The sequence below is a fragment of the Daphnia pulicaria genome, chromosome 2, assembly GCF_021234035.1.
Source record: "Daphnia pulicaria isolate SC F1-1A chromosome 2, SC_F0-13Bv2, whole genome shotgun sequence".
NCBI classification, from domain to species: Eukaryota; Metazoa; Arthropoda; class Branchiopoda; order Diplostraca; family Daphniidae; genus Daphnia; species Daphnia pulicaria.
The window spans coordinates 10,873,620-10,899,814 of NC_060914.1; the positions used below are offsets into that span (position 1 = coordinate 10,873,620).

At 39.2% G+C, this 26,195-nt stretch overlaps 3 protein-coding genes and 1 long non-coding RNA gene across 5 annotated transcripts in view; 2 read left to right on the plus strand and 2 right to left on the minus strand.

The window, feature by feature from the left end:
* The window catches only part of LOC124326368 (speckle-type POZ protein-like), a 315,941-nt gene that overhangs the window by 41,143 nt on the left and 248,603 nt on the right, over nt 1-26,195 (minus strand). The gene's annotated exons all lie outside the window — the stretch shown is intronic.
* LOC124326126 lies at nt 524-3,991 on the plus strand. 2 transcript variants are annotated; one of them, XM_046784780.1, is made up of 16 exons: nt 524-629; nt 701-763; nt 835-918; nt 995-1,078; nt 1,150-1,233; nt 1,311-1,394; nt 1,458-1,541; nt 1,609-1,671; nt 1,736-1,798; nt 1,870-1,953; nt 2,011-2,100; nt 2,171-2,233; nt 2,308-2,370; nt 2,431-2,493; nt 2,613-2,765; nt 2,830-3,991. In XM_046784780.1, the coding sequence occupies exons 1-16, from the start codon at nt 554-556 to the stop codon at nt 3,297-3,299; spliced, it is 1,671 nt and encodes a 556-aa protein (XP_046640736.1). In that variant the 5' UTR covers nt 524-553; the 3' UTR covers nt 3,300-3,991. The 2 variants fall into 2 exon arrangements, with proteins under 2 accessions (XP_046640736.1, XP_046640737.1); XM_046784781.1 differs by having other exon boundaries at nt 2,174-2,233.
* Nucleotides 21,557-21,854, plus strand: LOC124326838. Its single transcript, XR_006915887.1, has 3 exons — nt 21,557-21,622; nt 21,690-21,773; nt 21,831-21,854. It is a non-coding gene; the product is annotated as an uncharacterized LOC124326838 (long non-coding RNA).
* On the minus strand, nt 22,318-25,432 carry LOC124326081 (chromatin assembly factor 1 subunit A-B-like). The gene is made up of 7 exons (XM_046784696.1): nt 24,947-25,432; nt 24,651-24,880; nt 24,027-24,582; nt 23,795-23,973; nt 23,616-23,735; nt 23,090-23,546; nt 22,318-23,024 (listed from the first exon to the last, which is right to left on the minus strand). Exons 1-7 carry the CDS (start codon nt 25,194-25,196, stop codon nt 22,579-22,581), a joined length of 2,238 nt encoding a protein of 745 aa, XP_046640652.1. The 5' UTR covers nt 25,197-25,432; the 3' UTR covers nt 22,318-22,578.

Sequence of the window (26,195 nt, forward strand, 5' to 3'; positions counted from 1 at the left end):
ACACTTTTCTTCACAGACTTTTTGTCTTAAAACGGGATTTTTTGTCACAGTTCAATATCCTTGCAAGTTATTTACGTTTGGTTTGATCAACTCATATTTTCCAATTTTTACACATAAAGTTCAATAATTGAATTTAAAAATAACCATCAATTATTCAAATAACTACAAAACATAAATAACATCTGGTGGTGATTTGATGTGAAAGTGAAATAGTTGTAGTCGCAACCGCCAGATGTCACTAGTCGTTAAGCAATTATTTTAGCAGTTTTTCATTAATTACAGGAGAACTAATTAAGTAAATTAAATTATTTTTGTTCTGGTCACACCGCATATTTTTTGTCTAATTTTTAAGACCAAAAAGTCCTAAATGTGTCGTAAAACGCCCGAGCTATGGAGCGTTACATACATACATACATACATACATACATACAGACAAAGTGACATGGCTTTTTTTTTCTGCGTATGCGATTATTAGCTTCGCCCTTCGGGCTCGCAATAAAGATTTCAAATGTTTTATTACCGAGGCTGCAGTAACTCAAAGGCGTTTACGACGATGACGTGTATAGCAACATCTCAAGGTTCAGCTGAAACGAAGGTCAAAGTCGGCGATCTGATGGCAAAACTAGGCGGTAAAATTTGAATTTAAAAATTAAATTGGCAAAGTTGTGAAATGATTATTTCAAATTAAACCTTTTTGCAGAAACTACCAAGAATTTAACGGCTACCAGCACTAAAGTAGTCAATCTCAACACAATACTTTTTGGTAACAATAACACATTATTTAAAAAATAAAAAACGGGAAATAAAAAAATTTGACTCGTGTACGATTTTCAGGCACTAACCAGAACTTGGAAGCCACTTCAAAAGATTTGACGGCTACCAAGACCAAACTTGACACGATCAGCAAGAATTTACGAAGTATTATTATTTATCAAACGACTGTACCAGTTTTCAAATTGAGTCAAATAACAAACTATGCTGTAATCATTTTCAGATACAACTCACGATTTAGAAGTTACGCAAGTTGAGTTGACAGATACCAAGACTAAGGTTGGAAAACTGAGTGGAAAGCTAGATGGTAAATTATACTAATTTGGACAATAAAAAAGGTATCGATGTTAACTAATCAAATCATACCGTGATCTGCAGTCACTACCCGATGTCTCGACGAAACTACGAAAGATCTGAACGTCACCAAGGGAAAACTTGAGAACACAAACATGGAACTAAAAGGTAATAAATAATTCGAAATAATTAAATCATAATGGTGAGATAAGTCTAGTCATGAATACACTTACTGTGATGCGCAGATGCAATCAGGCGGTTGACTGGAACAACAAAGGAAGTGGCCGACACCAAGACGAAAATTGTCAATTTGAGCACCGAATTGGAAGGTGCGAATGAGAAATTAAATATTTAAATTTGATTGCGGAAATTAAGTAACTTTTAATTCGTAGGTTCTCTTCAAAATTTGGCAGCAACTTCGAAAGATTTAGCGGATACCAAGACCGAAGTTCGCGGTATCAGAACAGATTTGCAAGGTAAGATAATTAATAATTCGAATTGGCGCCGAAGAAAATCGTATAACCGCGCATCGTAATCTTGTAGCAACATCGAAGGGATCAGCTGAAACGAAGGTTCAATTAGGAGAGCTAATGACAAAGTTAAGCGGTAATATTCCATTCTTCGTTTAAAATAAAATCTGAAAAGAGTTTGAAAAAATACTTTCACGCAGAAACTGCCAAGAATTTAACAAAAACCAACACGAAAGTTGAGGATCTGAACACTATCCTTTTTGGTAATAATCTTTGAATTTATCAAGGATTTAAAAAAATTAAATTAAATTGAATCTAATCTATTTCATTCCAGGCACTACCCAAACACTGGAAAGAACTACGAAAGACTTGACGGACACAAAAACCAAACTTGAGGCTATGAATATGGACTTGAAAAGTGAAATTAAATTATTATTCAACAATTTTGTTTAAACTAATATTCTTTGCTTTTCAGACGCAACTCTTGGAATGGCAGTGTCCATCAGAAAAGATGGCACGAATTATGACGCCAAGGCCATTGAGGCTATCAAGGAGAAACTTGAAGGTAGGCTATGCGATAAAAATGGTCACAGAAAATATTATTAAAATGGAACAATTTTCTTCCTGATTTCAAGAAGTTGCGAAACGGTCCAGAGAAACAAAATCCAAACTGGAGAGCCTTGGCACCAATTTGAACGGTAACTAATTTCTCAACATTCAAGAAATAATTGAAAAAGCGGAAGCAATTAAACGCATTTGTCCATGGTTGCAGCTACAATGAAAGATCTGACGGACACCAAGACTGAGGTTGATGTCATAAAAACTGATTTGCAAGGTAATAAATTTTCTCAACCAAAACCAGGAAATTACAAAAGAATTATTTAATATTTTGCAGTGACTTCACTAAGCTCATCTGAAACCAAAACGCAAATCGGGACTCTTGCAACCAAGTTGGACGGTAAAACTATCTAAATTTTAAAATGGAAACTTATTACATTATGTAATGAAACTGCTTGACGTGAATAAAACAATCCAATTATTGAAACACTATTTGAATCTCCGTTTGCTCATTGGCAGCGGGTACAAGTGCCGCATCGATTGATAGAATCCCCAATTCGTGTAAAGATCTAATGGATATTGGACATAGGAAAAGCGGATTATATTCCGTAATGGGGAAAAAGCAAATCGAAACTGTTTACTGCGATTTCACCAAACAACCCAACGGAGCGGGTAAAAAGAATTGCCGATTCTATTGTTTCCAAGTGTTACTTAAAAAACGGTGTCGTCTAAATAGATTTTCAGAAATGGATTGGTTACGAGGACGTGAAATCAACACCAACTTACTTTTACGTCCAGAAAAATACCGGATTCTCCACGATGAATACTCCGATTCCTTACGAAATTGAAGTGGTGAACACTGGAGATGCCATGGATAAATCAACGGGAATTTTCACGACCCCTCGTGATGGAACTTATTTCTTCTCCTTCACCGGAGTGGCAATCTTCCCACCATCTCCGTCTAAGCTTGGAGTAAGTCTTTTCCTAAACGGCGATGCAGTCGGGTTAAGTTTCGTACGTGATGGCAACCCACCGGAGGATCACATCGTCCCGGTTACCCTTCAATCCACACTCAAGTTGAAAGCGGGAGACAAAATTTGGGTCCAGATCAAATACCTTTCCCCCAAGGGGGTCGAGCTGTTTGACGATTCAGACAACCAGACTCACTTCACTGGTTTCATTTTACAGGAAGATATTTCGTCATAAAGATGTTCATGTTATACCTGAAAGTTAAATTATTTTTTAGCGAAATACAATATTACATATTCAAGAGTTCTAAATGTTATTATTAATGGGGCCAAAATTTTTATTTAAAAATGCACAAAAGATTAATAGTTACGGAGGACAGTGATATTATACTCAAGTTAGGATTTTTTACCTGACAACCTACCTCAACTTGACCGTTGAAAATGAAGAAGTTATTGAACCCGGAAAGGTAAAAAGACAATAAATTTTCCGTGATCCGGTAACCTTGAATGTCAAGCCACCCCAATAAATATTACCTGTTCCTTCGTCTACATCCCATTTTCCCCTCCTAAAACACTTAAATATGGGTGAAATGTTACGATGGTCATGGGAAGAGGTTACTGACCGACATAACAATTTACTCGACTCGGCTGCCCTATATAAACCCAGAGAACTATTGCAAATTTACCTTCAGATCGAAGAACACATCCCCTCCGTCAAGAAGTACGTCCATATTCTGACAATGCGCTCATTTAATTTCCCAATACAATTGGTTTACATCTTCGGTATAGTCTCGTTCAAAGGTAAGATTCCAATTTTCTATTCCACTATTCATTTCTTACCACACAATTCGTGAATGCAGTGCAAGCTAGTGAACAGTATGCAGTGAAGGTGGACCAAGCAGGATCGGACGAACCAGTGATTGAAATGCAACGATCTAAATCAGCAAGTATAAAAATTAGTTACATATTAGGCTAGTCCACGGCATAAACATTTTTCTTAACTATAGACTGCGAGGACAGTATGGGTCGTCACAAATGCGTTAGACTTCAAACAAAATGTTATTGCTTCGTAAATACGCAGGTAAGAGGCTTTAAAATTTTTATCGTACGCAAATCTAATGAATGTTTACAATTAGTTAACTTGGGATAAAGCTCAAGAGTTCTGCTCTGCTAGTGGCAAGAGTCTACTGAGCATAACAAATAAACGTGAACAAAATGATGTTTCAACGGTGTTGATGCCTATCGTATTGAATGGCAAGTCCATCTAAGTCTGAATGGCACAAATATATATTTAAATACTTTACCAATTGTGTGATGTGGTATAGATGCTATCGCATCGAAGATAGGCGTCTGGACGTCGGGTAACTACAACGCGGGAACGAAAACTTTCTCGTGGACTGCACAGACTCCGTTCACTTTCGTCAATTGGTTTTATGGAGAGCCCAGCAATGCTAGCGGCGTTGGTAGCGATCAGTGCCTTCATGTTCGAATCGTTCCGGATCCTTCCGCCAGCTGGGCTACCTTGTCATGCGACCAATGGATGCCGTTTATTTGTCAGAGTGATCTGGAAAAAGAAGTGGAATTAACGGAAATAACTGCCATTGTCAACGATTTGAAGAGAGAGGTTGAAGAACTGAGAAAAATTGTTATTGGTAATATTTTATAGTCTAACAATGGCGACAAGTAATTAACTAATATTTACAGAGAGTGCAAGCAAAGCTTCCATCAACATAATTCCTCAATCCTGCAAGGATCTTTTAGATATTGGACATAGGAAAAGTGGACTCTATTCCGTAATGGGAAATAAACACGTCGAAACTGTTTATTGCGATTTTACTAAATATCCAAACACGCCAGGTAATTTTTGTCAACAACGTGACGTGAGTCCCTATTCAAGGTTATAAGTCTAAAAAATTGTGTACAGATTTCCAGAAATGGATTGGCTACGAAGATGTGAAATCAGTGTCCACCTATTTCTACGTTCAAAGGAATGCTAGTTTCAACACGAAGAATACTCCGATGCCGTTTGACATGGAAATGACAAACATTGGGGAAGCCATGAATATAACGTCAGGAAAATTCACGGCTCCCAGAACGGGAACTTACTATTTCTCGTTCACTGGATTAGCGCAATTTCCAATTTCTTCAACCGTTTTTAATTTCCTTCAAGTGCAAATGTTGCTGAACGGAAATCTAATCGGGACTGGGCAGAATAACGAGGCTAATTTAGTCAAATTTGAAAAAGTGCTCAGTCCAATAACTCTGCAATCCACTCTGCATTTACAAAAGGGCGATCAACTTTGGCTACAAATTGGGGATGGATCAACAGATGCAATGGTGTTTGACGGTGGTAACCACTCGACTCATTTGACGGGCTTCCTTATCGAAGAAGAAATTGACTTATCTCTGTAATTGCCCTAAAACCTGCTAGATTGAAATATAATTGCTTTGAATGGAAATTGGTTATCATCATATCTGTTATTAATTATCTTTACACCGTGAAGGTTTCATATCTTTGATACATCAATTGATTTTCAGTTGAATCTTAGGTTAGAGTATAAAAGTCAATAGTAGAAATGGATAATTAAAGAAGGGAAATTGATGAAAATATGTACAAACTACAACTTTAGAACTTTTAAAGTATAATCTAACAAGTTTAACAACCTAGCTGTCTGGGATGGAATTGTTGTCAAGCTTTGGTTGCCTATTGTAAAGTATTTTACATATTCTTAATTATCCTAGCTTTAACAGAAAAAAGTCTAGACTTAAAAGACTTAGCCCACAGAGTAAGGATTACATTACAACTTAGCGTATTTTTATTTGTGGATGTAAGGAAAGTTCAGTTACCAGAAAGGCAGAAACCATTGACATTACACACAATTTTACACTTTTCAACTTATCTTTATGGAAAAGCAATTACTTACCATGTTTTTTTAATTTTTATGTTACAGTTAGTCTCAATTGAATAGATTTTCAGCCATGCTGTCACAACTGCAACATCAGCATTAAGCACACACTCTCGTTCTAGTCGTGTAACACAGACGTCACGTGAGGGCAGGCTAATCGCTATTGGTTCCTTCCAAAGTAATTTTTTTGAAAAATCATAACGTAAATGTGACATGTCGGAAAAATCATCTTACTGCCTTGAAAGAACCGCATTGGCAGAAAGATCATTTTTTTGAGGGGCTACAAGTTAACACGCTTTTTGTGGATTTGATATCCAACAAAAACCGTTTCAGTCCCATAAGGCCCTGCAGAGCATCGCCCTCCGCTGAGAAGCGAGACATTAGGATTTCGTGATCTGGCAACTTCGCAAACTGGGACGTTTTTTGGGCCGGCTGGCTTAAGCCCGTAGCTCTACCTGTCTATTATATATCGTGTAAACACAATCATTTGCAAGATGGTACAGTATCCTGCAAAAAAATCCGAACGGCGGTTTTTTTCAAACAGCCACCTATCAATATTACGGAGAACTCCCTGGTAGCACACTTACATCCATCGTCTATCATATAGATGTCTTAATGTCTAAATCAAATCTGATCTATCTGCAACCTAAATTGGATATCACATGGATACTCAATTTACTACGGCCTTATGCTATCTTCGTATAGATGTCCTATAGATCTACGTTTCTCATACGATCACGGACATCCATTTGTGTCTAGAAATTAGACGCTTAACAGACAGACGTAACATGACGTCTGTGAGATGTCCAAATTATCTGTCCACAGGATAGATGAGGAAGACAAGGACTTTACATTTTCATAATTTTAACTGCTAGTATTTATTTAAAGCCGTTGAACCAAACACAGTTAAAAAGCAATATAGAGTGGTGTAGTGGGTAGAGCACTGGAGTACCACTCCAAAGAACGTGGTTTCGCGCCCATCAAGAAACGTTTCTTTTTTTCTTTTTGCTTAAATTTAAGTCTTTTGAAGACGGCTGTAAGCCGTACCCATTTGGATGTCTTACAGCGCGACATTAGTATAGACATAGGCAATCCTATGGACGTCGGGTTAAGACATCTCACTCGGCTGCAAAAGATGGGCGACGTACATCCTATAGATAGAGGCGTGCTACCAGGGCTGTGTTTGGCTTTTAGCCAAAATTGGGGGGGGGGGGGGGGAAAGGAGGAAAGCGAAAGGTGGGAAGAAACAAAAAGGAATAATTTGCCATTGGGCATGTCTTCTTCCTCCCCCCTCCAAAAAATACATGAATGAACAGACAGGCTGTCTGAAATTTTCATGGCGCGAAAAATTGATTCAACCAACTTAAGCTCATTGCCGATTATTAGGCAAGTGACTTAAAGCGATTCCATTCAATTTTTCCCGCTTTGATGCAAGATTTGGTAGCTTTTTGCTTTTCTTGTCACTTGTCCAAAAATTGACAGTTAGCCTAAGGCTATTCCAGACAGCCTGTCTGGTTTCATATCATATTTTTTATTTCGGAGGGAGGGGGTCTCTTTCTTCCCACCTTTCGCTTTCTTCCTTGCCCCCTAAATTTGGGCTAGAAGCCAAACACAGTTCCCCGCAATATAGATAGGTGGCTGTTTTGAAAATAATCGCCGTTCTGATTTTTTTGCAGGATACTGTACCTTAACAATGTTTGGATCACAGAATACATTATTCAGTGGCTGTAAGTGGTCCCACAGTTGAAGTGTGTCGACAATGTAGTCAGTCTTGTCAGTTGAAATTTGCATCAAGCAAGTAATACCTCTATATGATCTGTCACTATGATGCTAGAAAAAAGACTTAGTTGTCTAATGTGTCATTGATAAAAACAACAGTGATATTATTACCTCAAGATCAACACCTATCACCGTCTGTGATAAAAAATCTTGTAAGAGTTGTTCGAAACCTTCTATTGTATCTACCATAATCAAAGGAGTTGAGGAAACAGGTTTGAAAAGTGGCACCTCACGTTGGACTGTCAAAAATTTCAGATCTGTAGTAAATTTGTTCAATTCAAACTGGTAGGGATGTCTGTTTCGCTTTTCCATTGACATTGGATTTAAGCCATGAGGCTTTTCTTTTAGTTTATGAAGAAAGATTTTCGAATCGTTATTAATATTTTCTTTGAAACAACATTTTGGTTTATCTTCAAAAGGTTTTGTGACATTTTTGTGTTCCTCAGAAAAAGAGTGTCTCTGATAACAAGTGGACATCTTTGATGGGCCAGAATCGACGTCTTTTTTCCTCTTTACTTCTTCTTTACGTTTCTTAGTCTTTTTTGCCACTCTCTCTTTGTCTTGTTCCCTTGGAGTGGATGCTTTATCTGGTAGAGTATTTCCTAACTCATCATTGGATACACAACTCAAATCAAGCTCACTTTCCTGATCATCTCCAGCCATTGAAGCATCCGGAATACTAACTGCAGAATAGTCATCAGCTACCAGTGGAAAGGTTTTAGAACTCCGACCATCGCAGATTTCTGTATCCAAAAAGAATTTAGAAATATTTAGAAATTTTTAAGAGTATCAACAAATTATGATTTTTACCAGTTATCGCCCCAGGAAAATTGAAAGAGCGATGATTATAGTGGATATTTCCATAAACTGATATTGAAATAGTAAACATATTTACCGAGTCTGAAGCTGTAAATCTCCACTATGACGTCTGAGGTAACCGGGTCACTCGCCGTGCCCAGTATCGTGAATTTTCCTGCAGCGATGGCCGCTTTGCAGCTGGTGGAGGAGGTCGCCAAGAAGTATCGGGTCTCCTCTCAGCCGGTGTATTAAACGGACCCGTACTCAGAGCTGCCGTGTTACCCTGTTCTTTCAGTGGAGTTTCAGCCCTTCGACATTTAGAGCTTTCGTACGCCTCACGCTTTTTTCTTGGCTTCTTTTTCGACCAGCCGTATCTTTGCCTCCTCCACCACGTCTCGCTTCCTATTTTTTGCTGCGCGAACCACTGTTCGTAGAGCTTTCTGTGCCTCTTTATCCCGTCAGATGAGTGCTTCGTCCTCGTCGAATTTAGCTCTCTGCTCCGTTTAACTGAAACCAGCACGAGAAGGAATGCTACGGACTTGTTCATCTTTTTTACTAGTAACGCAGTAATTGTTTCTATTCTGATATGAAGCTACAGGCCAAAAGGTCTCTGCCTTATAAAGCTCAACTTTTCTGACGTCAATCGAATTACATCTGCTAGTCACATATGGAATGACAGCTAGTAGACGAACTAACTGAGAATGTCGAAGCCAATAGGATCCATCGTAACTAATTGCGAGCCCGAAGGGCGAAGCTAATAACCGCATACGCAGAAAAAAAAGCCATGTCACTTTGTATGTCTGTCTGTCCCGCTCCATAGCTCGGACGTTTCACGATAGATTTCGGACTTTTTGGTCTTAAAAATTACACAAAAAATATGCGATGCGACCAGAACAAAAATAATTCCATTTACTGAAATAGTTTTCCCGTAATTAATGAAAAACTGATAAAATAATTGTTTTACGACTAGTGACATCTGGCGGTGGCGACTACAACTTTTTCACTTTAGTTCAAAATAAATCACCACCAGATGTCTATAGCATCGCCGCGATGACGCAATCTTTGATGACCCAACCATGACGCAACAACCAGATTTGCATATTTGTTTTGTAGTTATTTGACTAAACGATGGTTATTTTTAAATTCAATTATTGAACTTTATTTCAAAAAATAATAACATATGAGTTGAGCAAACTAAACGTAAAAATCTTGCAAGAATATTGAACTGACACAAAAATCCTGTTTTAAGACAAAAAAGTCTGTGAATAAAAGTGTGAATAACAGATTCACAACAGATTTCAGACTTTTTTGTCTTAAAAATTACACAAAAAATATGCGGTGCTACCAGAACAAGAATAATTTTATTTAATTTGATAATGGATCGATTTAAAAGACGAAAAATAGATTTTTGGTTATGACGCTGGCATGATAATTAAGAGGGCCATGGTTCAAGTCTAATTATAGATTTATTTATTTTTTAGAATAAAAATATTGTTTTGACCCATGCCCTTTGTTAACCATTACTCAGACAAAACCAAATATCGCGATAGTTTTTTTTCCAGAAAATTACAGAGAAAAAACAGAATTAGGATGGCATTTAGCAAAAAATCCGACTTAGCAATAGGCCCTGAATTTTTTATTTAAGACAGTTTTCAACTGGCTTACGATTACCCCTTCGCGGCGAGCTGATAAGCTTGCTTTTCTATCTTAAAATGTAATATCGCGCACACGAAAAAAAAAAATAAACAGTGAATCAGCACAGATGTCAGTAAATTTCCCAACAAACACAACACTGCTGACGATGAAATTGCTCACCCTGCTAGCACAAGATATCCATAGGATATCCTATGTTTGTCCCTTCATCCAAGGGACGTCTCGCCCTTTTGGGAACAACTAGGGATATCCATAGGATTATTTTTTTTGTTGTCAATTAGACGTCCAATTTTTACGTCCTAAGGACGGAAAAGTTGGACGCATTTAGGACAATAAATATTGAATGTTCTGTTGACATCCATCTACCTTCCCAGTTCCCACCGTATATAATCCGTACATGATAAAGTCTATAAATAAGATAGAAAAGCAAGCTTATCAGCTCGCCGAATGGATAGTCGTAAGCCAGTTAAAAACTGTCTTAAATGACAAATTCAGGACCTATTTTGTATTCAAAAGTGACGTTACGTTGTTGAGTGACAAAGGCACACGAAAAGCGAATTTGTGAGACAGCAAAACAGTAAGAAAATAAAACAAATTTATTCTGGGTTATTTTCAAACCATTGATCTTGTGTAACCTGACACAACATATTTAGCCGTCTTTCTTCCATCTTTCTAGCAAATAACCCATCGCCAGTCGATATTTTCAATGCTCTTTGATAGTCAAATGGCAAGACGGCCAAATCACTAATGTGTCTTCCCCTTGAAAGAGCGACGAAAGTCAGGCCGGCGGTTTCTTTGGGACCGATGTCTACAACAGTTTTGCCTAGAGTTTCTCCTTGAGATTTCCATACGGTCATCGCATAAGCCAGGCGAAGGGGAAACTGAATCCGGACGGCTCTCGTGTCATCAGACCGTATGGATATTGCCGGGATTGGTATACAGTTGTGAGTTGAAATGCCGTTATTCATGGTTGTAGAGAAGAATTGAGGACCGGTATAATCAGGCCATCTAACAACGATGAAATCAGGCAGATCAACATTGGGCTGTTTGGAATAGACGATGTCAACCACGGTACCTCTGGCACCATTAGTGAGACCCACATCCGTGTTGATGTTGGATGTTAACGTTACTTGGGCTCCAATCGCAAGGTACAGTTCAACTTCAAGCCCTCGAAACTGATCAGATGGCTTTGACTTGCCACTTGAAGGCACATTTACCGACCGTAGTAGGGTGATTGGCATTTGAAGTTGTGGTAATTTAAAGTAATTCCTGCGATTAACAGCTTCGTTGGTGGCAAACAAGTAGGTCGCATCTTCAAAATCAGTGCCAAAGTTGGCAATGGCTTCCGGATTCCTTGCTTGAAGGAATTTCCACTGGTCTATGGAACAGTTTCCCTCTCTCAAAGAGTTGAGTGTGTCCAGGAATGTTTGCTGGTCAATGTCGCCATCTTCTACTTGTTGTCGTCGAACTTCTGTCAACTTGATGACGGATTGGAAAGCCAAGTAAGCGGCCCGACCCTCGTTGGCAAACGGTGCTGTTGATTGGGAATAGAGGGAAGGAGCAGCCACAGGAGGAAGCTGAGCTGGATCTCCAACCAAAATAACAGTCAGCCCACCACAAAAAAGGTTGTTGCCTTTAGCTTCACGAAGACGAGCGTCAATTTTTCCAAGCATGGTCAAGCTCAACATTGAATATTCGTCAATTATGATAATTTTAACATGACGAAATTTCTCTTGAAGAGCTGCCAGTTTCGCTCCATTAAGAGGGCCAAACTTTGTGCCTTGGCCTTTTTCTACTGGAATTTGAAATATCTTGTGCAAAGTTTCACCGCGGATGAGATGGGCAGCTTTCGCGGTGTAGGCCGAACGGACGATATGTTCTTTAGGGACAGCACTGGAAATTGCTGAAATAGTGAAGGTTTTGCCAGTACCAGCTGTGCCATTGACGATCAATAACAACTGTTTCCGAGATTGCAGAGCCTCAACAACCATATCGAACCACATTCGTTGTGAACGATTCAGTTGACTGGGACTGACAAACGGTAAATCTGTAGAATCAGTGCCGAGATCTCTTCCGTTGGTTAGATGATTAACCACCCAAGTGCTTCCACAGGCCAATTCATGTGGAGTGTAATGAAGCTGAAGACTAGTCAGCCAAGGGAAAGAACGGTCAATCACAGGTAGATCAGAACGAACTTCTTGTTCGCCAGCAGGTCGCATACCGACCGCTTGCTGCCATTCAAGTTGATTAAAGTTGTCGTTTTCAATGTTGTCTTCTTCCTGGAGGTCATCAGCTGCCTGATCTAATCGACTTTGTAATTCTTCGTCTAAGTTGAAATATTGACGCAGTTCCTGAGCTGCAGTCAATCGAAAGTCTTGCCATTGGCGTACGACAAGGTTGTCATCCAAAAGCATTGGAATAGATGATTCCGTCCATGGGAAAAACTTGATTAGCGAATATCGGCAGAACAGATGGTAGGTAGCTGACGTAGGAGAATTTCGATGCACCGGGAATGTCAAAACAATGGTCTTGTCCGGCTTGGGATTATTTCTAAGATTCCCTTTGACGACAGTGAAGTGACGACAAAACTCGATAAAATTGGGTTGATCAAGATTCCAATTGGGGTAGGTGTTTTGTTCAATGTAAACATGACGTTTGGCAAAGTAGGTAAGCAGAGTTGGTCGAGTTTCCAACTCACCAGTCGTTGGATTTCTGAAGACTTCGTTTACAGTCAGGTCCAAAGAAACGTTGACGTAATTGAAGGATGATTCACAGTGGTGGCCGGAAAACAAAATGCGCGACGCTTCACCTTTCCCGATGTCACGATGGCCAATGGAACGAATGATAGAGGAGCGAAAAGCGGAGCCAGCATTATCTGTGACATCAGCCTTGTTGATAATCGTTTTGATCACTTGCTGTAAAGTGTTTCCAGACCGCTCTTGTTTGCTAGCATACTTGACCATGTAGTTCATTGCAGCGTGATGATCAAGAATGAGCTGAAGATCTACATTGGCACACCAATGTTCCAACATTGATCTGTTGTGAACATTCATGTACTTGTCGTTTCTTTTGAGAACAATTTTCGCACGAACAGAGTCTGTGTTTCCGATTTTTTCAAAAACTATTCTCGATTCACTAACTAGATCAAAAGGAAAGTGGAAACGACATTTGCCGTCCTTCGATTTACAGTAACCGTCTGGTCGACAGACGTGACGTTGAACACAGTTTGCCAATCTTTCGAAGAAGTCGTCCATGGCTGCTCCATCGTTCAAAATTGACGAGACATTGCTTGAACACGGATGGGGAACTGGTACTTCAGCATTGAACGGGTTGACTGGATCAGACCGAGTATTACAGGCACACAACAGAGTATCGGCATACTTTAGAACCTTGAGTTCTGCAAGAATGCCGGCTTCAACTAGATCTTGCTTTTCTTGGACGTCTTGTTCGCTAAGGTTTGCTGTGTACTGTGGATCAGCTAGTTTTTGCGCCATAAGTCGGCCAGCGTAGACTTTAATCATTAGGTCGGCAATCCCCGGGTCGTTTTTGAGCTTTACAACACCGTGGGCATGAATGGCTGTTCTTGATTGCCACTCGAAACGATACCAAAACCATTCGAGATCCAAGACACCACCGAAAAAATGTTTCATGAAAAGACGTAATTTTTCGGAAAAGTACCAGTCTGCTAGATGTAAATTTGCATTTGTACTCTGGTAGCGAAGTTTTGGTTCAGCTGAACCGTTGGGCATGAGACGATGGAGGTCGTCCCAGTGATTGTCAGCAAAGCTAACAGTAAAAAAAGCCGTGCCAAGACCTTTCTGTTGCATTATAGCCTCTAATTCTCTCCGACGCTTGCTCCAGTAGGCGTCACTGCCAGTGACATTGGCTGTATAAGAGTACATTTTGCTGATGACCGAGTCAAGTTGACCGTTGGCAGCCATAGCCTTAAGTTCCTCCATAGACAATGCAGCTTCTTCGGGATTTTGTCTCAGAAAAACGGAACACTGCCCAAGGGCTCGATGGCGTCGTATGCGATCAACCGACCAAAAACAGAAGCGCTCATGTTCAGCAAACGGATAATACAAATACTCGTTTGGATGAGATTCGTCGGGTTCCTTTGTACAATCAATCTCGGCATATTTCATTAAGTGGTTAGAAGCAACGAGTTCGGATAGGTCTTGTCTGCGACCTTTCTTTGTTGGGTCAGCTTGCCCAAGAGGAAACAACTTGATGAAAGCCAGAGATGCAAGACCAGACATGACCTCAAATTCGTTGATAGGCTCAGTTGAAATTGTTGGCCAATTAACCGGATCGAGCGCATTTAATATTTCATTTTGTTGAGGAGGCCTGATGTTGTTTGAAATGACGAAAGCGACATCAGGAGGTTGTGGCTGATCAAGAATGTCTTCTGATGGAACATCCCTTGTCATGGCTCCTTCGTCAGTGACATTCAATTCATCGTTGTCGCTGTCCATCGTCGGAATATTTAACAAAGGTCCATCTTCGGGCAGCAAATCACAGTTGGTCTGGCTAAAAGTGATACGATGTGAAGCAAAGCCTGGATGGTTCTGAATGAGAAATCGGCCAACTGCTTCAACTCGTTTTCGGCAAACTTTGAATTCGGCACAGGTGTTGTCCACACCTCTCCTTCTTATGACGAGGCACGGAAGTTGCTCTGCTGTGAGAGGAATCTCTCTGATGAATCCGGCTACGTCTTGTTTGAAATTTGCCACGTAGCCACGAGAAACATGTCCACCAGAAGGTAGCCGGAAGACAGACATGATGGAAATTACTGGCGAGAGAAGCATTTCTTCAAGAGGAGTAAGTTCCCGAAAGTGCTTCTGAATTGCTAGTGGAATAGATGAAAAATCACGCACCATATCATTTTGAATGCCAAAAGGGTTGAATTCCGTAAGTTTCTTGCAACGGCAGCAAATGTAGGGATCGACAATTGCATCTGTTGTAGGCCACAATTCTCGACAGTGGAGGCAATGCTGCTGATTTAATTGATGCAATTCAGAATGGAATTTTTTCATATGCTTGTCGACGAAAGGTTGCTTATGAAGCGGTCCATTGACGGAAGCATCAAAAACATCTAGATATTCTTCTTTGGAGATTTGACGGGTTTCCCTAGATCGTCGTTGAATACTTGCATTACTTTGTCGCCTATCGTTAGCTTCATCTTGGGTTTCATTGGATATTCTGGCGGCAAATCGAGCAGCGGAAGCAGCAAGTCTAGCAGCAGTTTGTTGAGGACACTCGGCTTCTCTGTCGAATGTATGCCTCAGAGCATCTTCAGCACGGCGATTAACAGTCTGTTGTTCAGACTCGGCTGATCGTACTGCAGAATTCCTGAGAGCATTTGCTTCAAGTCGAGCACACCGCTGAACTTCAGACTCGGCTAATCGTGCTGCAACATTTCTAGCAGCATTTGCTTCAAGTCGAGCACAAAGCTGTACTTCAGACTCTGCTGATCGTGCTGCAGCATTCCTAACAGCATTTAATTCAAGTCGAGCACACCGCTGAACTTCAGACTCGGCTGATCTCGCTGCAGCATTCCTGACAGCATTTGCTTCAAGTCGAGCAAACCGCTGTTCTTCAGATTCCGTTGCTCTACGTTTGGCTTGCCTAGCTGCAAGTTCATCCTTTCGTTTTCTCTTAGAAGACATTTTGACGTTCGATAATCCGGGAATAGATTTGACTATTGCTTTTGGTGTGGTAAAAAAAACAATCAGGCAGAAACGGTGTTTTTGTGTGGTAAAAACAGTCTGACAGAAATGGTGTGTGTTTGGCACCCTTTAAAATCAATTTGTTTTTTTTATGGTAAAAACAATCGATATTCTGGGAATAGAAATCATCAAAGTGATGGAGCAATGTGATTTCTTGTTTTCTTTGTATGGTAAAAAAAACAATCAGGCAGAAACGGTGTTTTTGTGTGGTAAAAACAGTCTGACAGAAACGGTGTGTGTTTGGCACCCTTTTAAAATCAACTCGAGTCGAATCACCCTTATATAACCTCGTATCAACACTTTCTTTCGCAATTGCAATCCTGTGGGATTTTTCTGTCACAGTTCAATATCCTTGCAAGTTATTTTCGTTTAGTTTGCTCAACTCAAATGTTCCTATTTTTACAAATAAAGTTCAATAATTGAATTTAAAAATAACCATTTTTTAGTCAAATAACTGCAAAACATAAATGCAAATCTGGTTGTTGCGTCATGGATGGGACATCAAAGATTGCGTCATCACGGCGATACTACGGACATCTGGTGGTGATTTGTTTGGGCGGAATATATTCGTAAAATTATTTTACTCATGTTTAACCATCCATTACGAATATATTTCAATAAAAATTATTCGACGAGAAGGATGAATTTTTAACTTAACACTTTAAATAAATGACACTTACATATGTAGTGGAAAGTGAAATTTAAACCTAAGGTGAAAAGTTGTAGTCGCCACCGCCAGATGTCACTAGTCGTTAAGCAATTATTTTAACAGTTTTTCATTAATTACAGAAGAACTAATTAAGTAAATGAAATTATTTTTGTTCTGGTCGCACCGCATATTTTTTGTCTAATTTTTAAGACCAAAAAGTCTGAAATGTGTCGTAAAAAGCCCGAGCTATGGAGCGTTACATACATACATACATACATACATACATACAGACAAAGTGACATGGCTTTTTTTTTTCTGCGTATGCGATTATTAGCTTCGCCCTTCGGGCTCGCAATCATATTGGAGATGAGCGGTGTAAGAAAAAATATTATTTTAACTTAATTATCTGTAAATCTACGATATGATTTCTTTGTAATTATAAAAAAATACATTAATTTTTGTAAATATTATATTGAAATAAAATCTTCGCTTTATTCCATATTTAATATTCTCTCCTCCTTAAAATATTGTTGCAATAATTCAATCTAAAACTTTATTACTAAGCGCAAATATAAGAACTAGGTTATTAGTCTATTCATTGTACAAATGTAATCCATATATAATAAAAGAACAAGCTTTTGGGGGAGGAGCCTGTGTCTGTCACGGACATTTTTGGGGGAGGAGCCTGTGTGTGTGTCAACACAGGCTCCACCCCCAAAATGGAACATGCCCAAACATGCCCTAACAAATCACCACCAGATGTCGTCGCCGTGATGACGCAATCTTTGATGACGCAACAACCAGCATCACCACCAGATGTCTATAGCAAATAATCTTCAAGTCACTGGGCAGATTTCCCACGATAAAATCTATTACGGGCAGATGATTAAGCTACAGAAAAGCGAATAGCAAAACAGTCTGACTTTACGCTAGACCAAAATTCCCCGGATTTGACCGGGGCTCAGGTAACTCGTAAGGAAATATTCCACATCAGCTGAAGATGTGGCAAAGAAATAAAAATGCAGCAGCATCGGTGAAAGAAGTAGTTGGATGGGTGACCGGTGACCCGACTCACCCGCGCAAATTTCTTATCTTCAATCCCCCAAATTTTCTTTCCCTACCATGTCCTTTGGTGACGTCCATTGTCTGTCCACGGTGGGACATCCTTGGGCGCGACATTTGGATGTCCCGCGTACGGACTCAGGACGGACCGATGGGATATCCCATCGTCCGGAAAGGACACTCACAGTCCGTCCTGGTAACGTAAAATTGCTAGCAGGGCAGTATGCCGTAAAGCAGATGCGGGTGAGTTAGCCCAATAACGAGTTTTTTCAGCTTCTGTTTCAAACAAACGGGAGCACTGAAAATAAAGTTCAACCAACTATCTTTTTTAAAAAGAATCTATCCGAAACTATCCGAGGTATTTTCTTCAAGTAAAAGAATGTCATGTCTTGGTCTTGAAGTTGCTGGAAAATCCATCAAGTCTTATAATAATCACTTCTACTGGTCTGCTTTTAGCCTATTACTTTGCCTCATGACGGATACACACCCGGTAGGATTCCTATATAATGAAATGCTTTCATACTCAACAGGTAGCAGTTGCTATGGTTGCTATGTCTGCTGTTGGATCGAACTGGCTATTTACACACCCTCGTTGGAAACATTTCAATTTTGATTAGTAGACTTCCAAGTTATATTTTTAATACGTACCAAACATACACAAAAATGTTTATAAATAAGCGGTTGAAACGATAGACTAGCAATAGCACTGGCAGAACTTCCGGCTCACTGGATGTAGAAACGATTGGTCTGAATATAATTGATTACCGAATCGCTCGTCAGGTATCGAACACTCTCGCCACAGCTTAGAGCTCTTCGAATCTTGGTTGAGCTGATTTCATTCGTTATCCACTCTGGAACGATCATTGAGGGAATCGCAGAAAGGAGATCAGGATTCCGACGTAAGCGCTTGCAAACACGACGGCACTCAAACACCAAACAATTCCAAGCAAACGAGGCGAAAATCCAATAGAGTGCAATTTTTGTCCTACTAAACAAAAGGGTTTTAATTTTCAAAGATAAATAACAAAAATAAATGATTTTAAATTGACCCATGAGAACTCCGAGAATGAAAAATTAGTTCTTCATGAAAACGGGACATTTTGTCTTGTAACGGGGGCACAAACAATTGAAATAAATCCAGAGTATTACGGGTAGAATAGCCACCAACGCGATCAAAGCAATCCAAGTCTGTTTGGGAATACGCCAATTATTAAATTCGATCATTATCTTTAACGCGAAAATAATACCTCCAAATGAAAGGGTTTCGTGCAAGCTAACAATCGGTTTTCTTCCGCCGGAGGAGGAATCCGCGAAAAAAAAAACCGTTTAAAACATAATCGGGAATGGGTGACAGAAAACGGGCCAACACCAATATCAACTTTCTGCGTCGAATAAAACTATATTTAAGCGATTAAAGATTTAATAACTTAAAAAGACCTGACTTGATCAATAATCATTCCAATCATTCCGCTCCAACTGCCATTCGGCATTTCGGAAGTTTTAATTCGTACCTGCAAATGAAATATTTAATTCGGATTCAGACAATGTTAAGTCAATTGTCTCACGTAAAATTGTACAGGTTTTGGAGAGCACGAATGATTTCGTAACAATATCCCTTTGTATCCTGTGACGGTTAGGTTTGAATCCCGCTCCAAAATCACTAGACAAGGCGAATCCTTGAAATAATTTAACAGGTTAATAGCGTGCAAACGATAAAATTTACTTTCAACATTACTTCTAAAAGGGTCAGCCTCAAATTTTTCCCGTTGAGTTGGCGATGCCAGTTTGCACTTCAGTAACGCCTTTGCGATTGAAATTGACCGGATCCGAGGATCGATTTCATTGGTGATCGTTTAACTGAGCGCATTCTTGTAGTTCTTTGCTCACGCTACCACTCGCGGTAAATTGGAAACAAGAATTTAATGTCAAGTTTTAAGTTTTAACTGCTCTAAATAAAAACAAGTTACCTGAACGGAGTTGTTTGATCCAGTAGCAAACATTTGGTTAACTTATCTACGGACAAGGAGCAAATATTGTCCTCCAGCCACTTGTAGATGATAAAACTGCCGCAAGAATTTTGATTGATTTCCTATTTTCAAATGCCAGTTAATTAAAATGTATACAAGCTCATCATTAAACTAACTTACATTCAAGCGGTATAGTTTCAAACGTTCGATTTTGATATCAGATGTTGCAGGCGTTAGGCAAGGTGAGAAATACAGTCGGAGTAAAGGCGAAACTGACGACACAAGCGATTTGATGACGTCGCCAACTTGACAGCGACTGACAGCCAACACAATTCCATCAAATTCACTAACTCCACCTATCAAAACAACACCACAATCGATTCTTAAAATCCATGACAATCAAGCAATTATAAAGCCAAGAAAACACTTTACCCAAAAGGTGATGATTGGTATTGATCATCGCCGACTGACTGACCGAGGAATTTGCATTCAAGTTTTGCCAAACTTTGTCATGGGAAAAAGAATACCTGTCGTGTATTTGACGTGGTAATTGTTGAATCGGCCAAAGAGATCCGACGTCGGCATCATCATTTTCTTGGTGGAGGACGGAGGGGGAAGAGTTTTCTAGGATAAAGATGAAACAATATTTTGATTTTTCAAAGTTGTCAAGTAAAATTGATTCCAACATCGTTGATTTGTGTGGCTCAGTCACTGCCGTCCTGATGAGATCTGACGCTGTGTTTCATGCCATCAAACAGCTGCTTCAATTCCAGCTGGATTACTGGCAAAAAGAAGTAAATTCCCGAAATTACAACTTGGCACATTTTTATTTGTGGGTGTAAGGAAAGCTCAGTTACCAGAAACCATTGACATTTCACACAATTTAACATTTTTCATCAATCTTTATGGAAAAGAAATAACTTACTATGTAATTTAATTTTATGTTGTAGTTAATCTCAATTGAAGGCTGAAACACCAGATTTACAGCCATGCTGTCACGACTGCAACATATCAGCATTAAGCACAGCACAGACTCTCTTTCCAGTTCCACCATAGACTAGTTGTCTAGTTCAGTTACTTTAAGTATTTCCATGGTATTTCCCAACCATTTTTCATCACTAGTTTAGTTAGACACCTGTAATAATGGATTTTGGTCTTTAAGATTAATAATTAGCAATTAATTTTATGACTTGATCAAATGGCAAAACAAAAAGAAACTTTCTTTATACACCGTTGCCAATAATCAATTTCAGCGTTCACGTTTTTTGTTGCAACTTTTGTTTGAATTTGAAAAAAAAAACGAATTATTTTGAACAAATGGCTGGTTTAAGAGACAGCAAAAAATACAAATGATTAAAATTCTGATCTGTAGATACTTAACAACATATGCTGTACGATTTTTATGGAATCCGAATTCACCATGTGTGTTCAGCTGTCCGTGTATGACCTGGTGTACTATTTAACCATGAATTAACTAGTTGGTCCCAGACATCATATGTCGTAGGTCTGCTTTCACGAAATACACGAGACACTTGATTCGTATGCAAAGTTCCATGCCAACCTTGCAAACTCTTTAGCTTCGGAGGATCAACCTACGAAACTATCGACCATCCACGACAGTTTACGTTAATATCGTTTCCCATAAGCATTCATATAGTAGATGTGTAAGTAGTGCTTGAACAGAAGGCGGTCACCGCGGGAGTTGAACTCAGGTCTCATGGTGCCCGGAACACCAAGCGACGCCTTATCCAACTCCCTTACCCGCACCTTAGACAATGTCTGTGTTTACTAATATATGTGAGTCACGTTCAGATGAATAAGTGTTGAAAATTACCGCGTAAGATGAGTATATTTCAATGTGATAGATTTTTTAATTTTCCGAGTTCGGCAGTTTTATCGATTTTCGATTCCTTCTGCAGTCTGTACTTCATGGTAATTACTTACCAACCATCGAGACATCTAGTGGCTGCGATTACCAACCGACAATATTTTCTAGAGTCGTCCGCTCAACCTGTTTGGTAATAATCACAAACTATTTTATTTTACAAAAGAAAATTTAATGGAATCTAATCTATTTCATTCCAGGCACTACCCAAACACTGGAAAGAACTACGAAAGACTTGACGGACACGAAGACCAAACTTGAGGCTATGAATATGGACTTGAAAAGTGAAATTTTTTTATCATTGAACATTTTTGTTTAAACTAATACTCTTCGCTTTTCAGACGCAACTCTTGGAATGGCAGTGTCTATCAGAAAAGATGGCACGAATATCATAATTTCAAAAATTAATCCATTGGAAAATAATCGACATCACCACTGATTCGGTATGCTAAACAACTGTTGCATTACAGGCAGCTCCACGTCGACATCCGGCTCCATTGATTCACCGTGAAGCAATATGACCCTAAAGGAACATTCTGTTTCTCTACGGAAACATCTTTACTGTTAAAATAAAGGTACTGTAAAAATAACCTGATCACATACCTATAAGCAAGTTCAATTATCATGCGTTGTCATATCACTTAATGAGCTAATTGTTTTCTCTTTATTCAGTAAATGCAGAGAAGACGATGGACACCAAAAGGTCACCCGTTTAAAAAAAAATATCAGCTTGGAACATCATTTGTTGTTGTTATTTATGTTTTGTTTGTTTACCAGTTGGCTGCCAACCTTTTTATCCCCCGCGTTAGCTCCCTACCATCGGTCTCATATATTTCATCCGTGTAATAGAAATTTAGGTGTATGCAACGGTTACAGAAAAAAAGATACATCCCATATATCAACATATAAATTTTGCAGGGGAAAAAAACATGCTCTAAACATAAAATTACTCGAAAGGAACGACACAAATAACTCAAAAGTAAAACATTTGATCCCATCCAATGAGTCGTCAATATTCTCTGATAATTTGGACAGTGCCTCTTTGCACTCATTTTCTTTAAGAAATTGGTTAATGGAGTTGTTTTAGTATCACTCTTGGGTTTCTTGGTTGCAGATGTTGGGAGACTTATCAACGAGATGCGTTTTCTTCCCTTTAGGAGTTGAGAAAATTGGTTGCTTAGCTGGCACATTTGAATCTTTCCCCGATTTTGGAAGCTCGTTCTCCTGCGATGAAGAAACTCTGTTAGCAGGTAAACTAGCTGGCTGATCAAATTGTTTAATGGGCGACACGCGCGGGATCTTTGCTAGTGGGATGTCCTCCTCAGATCTAGAGTCGTAGGCCTTACGTCCTCGCTTTTTCGTCTCGGTAGCGAATTCCCAAGCATTAATGACAGATAATTCAGCGAGATTGTAATGCTCAAGAACACTTGGTTGCACGAGCCAACAAATTTTTCCACTCATTGCTCCGGCTTCTGTACATCTGCTATATGAAGCAATTTCAGAAATTTTGGCCAATATTTGCTTCTGGGATGGACCTAAATTCATCCCAAATATTAATAAAATAGTGAAAGCACGAAGATTTAATTTGTATAATTGTTACCATTCTGGTTTTGTCCGGCTCTATTGCGTTCCAAATGCAACTGAAACTCTTGAACAATCGTGGATTTACCGTATAAGCTTCCATGAAGTACGCGAATAAGGTCAGGTATATCCTTTTCATTGACTAAGCGTTTAGTCGATTTCTTGTTGATGTTGTCATCCGACTCCTCACCCTCACTTTTCAGTTCTATCGGCAGTGTTGAAGACAATACAATCGGTGCGTAGCGCTCAAGAACTTTAAGATGCTGCGGATTAGGGTTAAAGTCATCCGACCAGCAACAACCGATCAAGCTGGGTTTGATATAACACGTCTTCTTCTTCAACTCTCTCTCAAATTGCTCTTCCTTTAACTTTAGTTTATCTTTGGCTGCAGACGGGGATAGCGCTCTCTCGTCTTCATCCTCCTCTCCTTCTTCGTCGCTCAAGTATCCATGGGGTACAAGGAATTCATTGTCTACCTAAAATATATAAAAGCTTGTAAAGTGCCAGTGAAAGATTTTTTAAATTCTCGTTTCAACAAAACGAACCTCATATTCGTCGGCTGGCTCATTTTCTTCGCCTTCACCTTCGGAATCGGTCAAAGATTCGCCCGGTTCAACTTCCTCCTCCCATTCATCATCAGAATCGACATCGTAATCGAATGTGATCTATAGAATGTTGGCGTAAATTACTTGCTTCATTATTTTGCCCTTTGAATTATATATACCTCTTTGCCGAAAGGACGTCTTGGACCCACTGTATTACTCGATTTTCTCCAGGTTCCCCAATAGGCAGGACGACGATTTTCCCAAAACTGGACTAACTTGGGTCGCATTCTATGAGGGACTGGATGGACGATCGTTACAATGGTTTCGTTGTTGATGGGGGCTTCCGCTTCGTCCTCGTCTATATTCAACGATACTTAATACGTTTCCGACATGAAGATAAAATTCACTTACCAATCACTCCAACATTATTATCCTTGAGTGGCCAAGTAGCACCATAACTTCTTCCTTTCTTTTCTCTATACTGGCGAAGATTTGAATCAACTGAAGGTTCAGAATCTGACTTTTCCAGAATCTGTTCCAAGTATTTCTTTCTAGAAGTATCAAATTCCGTTCGAAAATCAGGGGCATGTTTCACGTATTTTAGAGCAAATTTTTCTTTTCTCTTCCGTTCCTCAACTTTTCCCTTTTTGTCATTTTCCTTTTCTTCTTCTTTTCGTTTCTTCTCCTCTTCTTTTCTCTTCCTTTCAGCTTCTTTATTTTCCTCTTTAATTCTCTTTTCTTCTTCTTTACGTTTTCTTTCTGCCTCTTTTTCTTCTTCTTTCTTTTTCTTTTCTGCTTCTTTTCGTTTTCTTTCTGCCTCTTTTTCTTCCTCCTTCATCTTTTTTTCTTTTTCTTTCTTTTTCTTCTCGGTTTCTCTCTCTTCTTCTTTCTTTTTCTTTTCCTCTTCCTTTTCTTTGCGTAAGCGTTCTTTCCCTGCTTTCTTCTCTGCAATTTGTCTTTCTTTCTCCTAAACCAAATAACAATTAAAAAATTTATGTACACATATTCCAATAAATGTAATAGTTTCGTTATTACCTTATTTTCTTCTTTGGATAATGAAAACTTTTTCTTTCCTTGCACATCTTTCCTTAGAGTGGATGTTTTATCTGGCCGAGTCTTTCCTGACTCATCATTCAATACCCGACACAGATCAAGCTCACTATCCTCATTTGCAGCCATTGAAGCATCTGTTAGGCTTACTGATTCGTCAGAAGAAGAATAATCAACAAGTAAATAACATTTTGAAGTCTTAACAATGGTGACTCCTGAATCAAAAACGAGTAAAAACCTTAAGAATTGTTCAAATAGTATTAACAAGTTATGATATTTACCTGTAACTTCAGCAGCTTTACTCATTTCAGCAAAAGGTTTATGTCTATCTGGCAGAGTTTTTCCTAACTCATCATTCACTACACAACTCAGCTCGCTTTCCTGCTGATCATCTCCAGCCACCAAAGAATCTTGAATACTAAAAGATTCATCACAATACTCAGGCACTAGTGAATAAGATTTTATTGTTTCAGTTTTAGCAGATTTGATTATCTCAGGATATTCATATTCAACAACAGCAATCTTATCCATTTTCTGGCCAGTTAAGAGTCAAGACAAATTGTCAAGTCACAGTGTAAAAAGTGTTTTTGTTGTAGATATCCGTAAAAGGTAACTTTCATAAGACTTACAAATGTAAACAGATCAGACTTAAAATGCTTAGTCATCACGTGTGGTTGCTAATATGCTAAAGAGTAAAGACTATGAAATTTCTACCGGGTGTTATAACTCTCAACTCAACCCCTTCAAACTCTATTCCGCCACGCTCCATCTAGGGAGTAAAATTTGAATTATTTTACAAAACCGCGGTTAGCATCTGTACTGTACCAGTTTCAAATTGATTCGAATAACAAACTATGTTGTTATCATTTTCAGATACAACTATCACGATTTGGAAGTTACGCAAGTTGAGTTGCCAGAAAACTAAGGTTGGAAAACAGAGTGGAAAGCTAGATGTTAAATTATACTAAATTGGACAATGAAAAAGGGATATAATTAATAATTAACTAATTAAACCATTACCGTGATCTGCAGTCACTACCTGATGTCTCGACGAAACTACGAAAGATCTGAACGTCACCAAGGGAAAACTTGAGAACATAAAATCGTAGTAGTCGTGGTTCATCCATCACAATCGGTCGTAAAATCGTTGACCTCTTGCTCAGCTGATTCCAATTCCGTCGTCATCTCTTCGGGCCCGCAATCCTTGGGATCTTCGGATTCCTTCATGGTCATAGGTTTTCGGTTTCCCTCTCAATCTCCAAGTCTATGGTGTACCCTTGAGTCGAGAGAGGTGAGGTGTAGAGATTGACGTACTTGGTGCACTTTTTTGGCTTTTTCCAAAAGTCCAAAAAGATCTTCATTCTTCTGTGACGATTGGTTGCGACAACTTCATAGTTTCCATCATATTGCGTTTACGCAAACCACATTGAGATGGGACTTCCCGGGTTGTTTTGGTAGGTCAAATGGGATAACTACACGCCGATGGATTTACTTCACTTGTGCGTCTACTAACCGCCCGATATGTCCAGA

Bases quoted from the DNA above. Each gene is read 5' to 3' on its own strand.
- LOC124326126 (XM_046784780.1), top strand. From the start codon at position 554: ATGACGTGTATAGCAACATCTCAAGGTTCAGCTGAAACGAAGGTCAAA. The intron at 2,371-2,430 runs GTAATAAATTTT...AATATTTTGCAG, and splicing joins CATAAAAACTGATTTGCAAG to TGACTTCACTAAGCTCATCT. The intron at 2,766-2,829 runs GTAAAAAGAATT...TCGTCTAAATAG, and splicing joins CAAACAACCCAACGGAGCGG to ATTTTCAGAAATGGATTGGT.
- LOC124326081 (XM_046784696.1), bottom strand. From the start codon at position 25,196: ATGGATAAGATTGCTGTTGTTGAATATGAATATCCTGAGATAATCAAA. The intron at 24,881-24,946 runs GTAAATATCATA...TTTTTGATTCAG, and splicing joins TAAAGCTGCTGAAGTTACAG to GAGTCACCATTGTTAAGACT. The intron at 23,736-23,794 runs GTATATATAATT...AACATTCTATAG, and splicing joins GACGTCCTTTCGGCAAAGAG to ATCACATTCGATTACGATGT.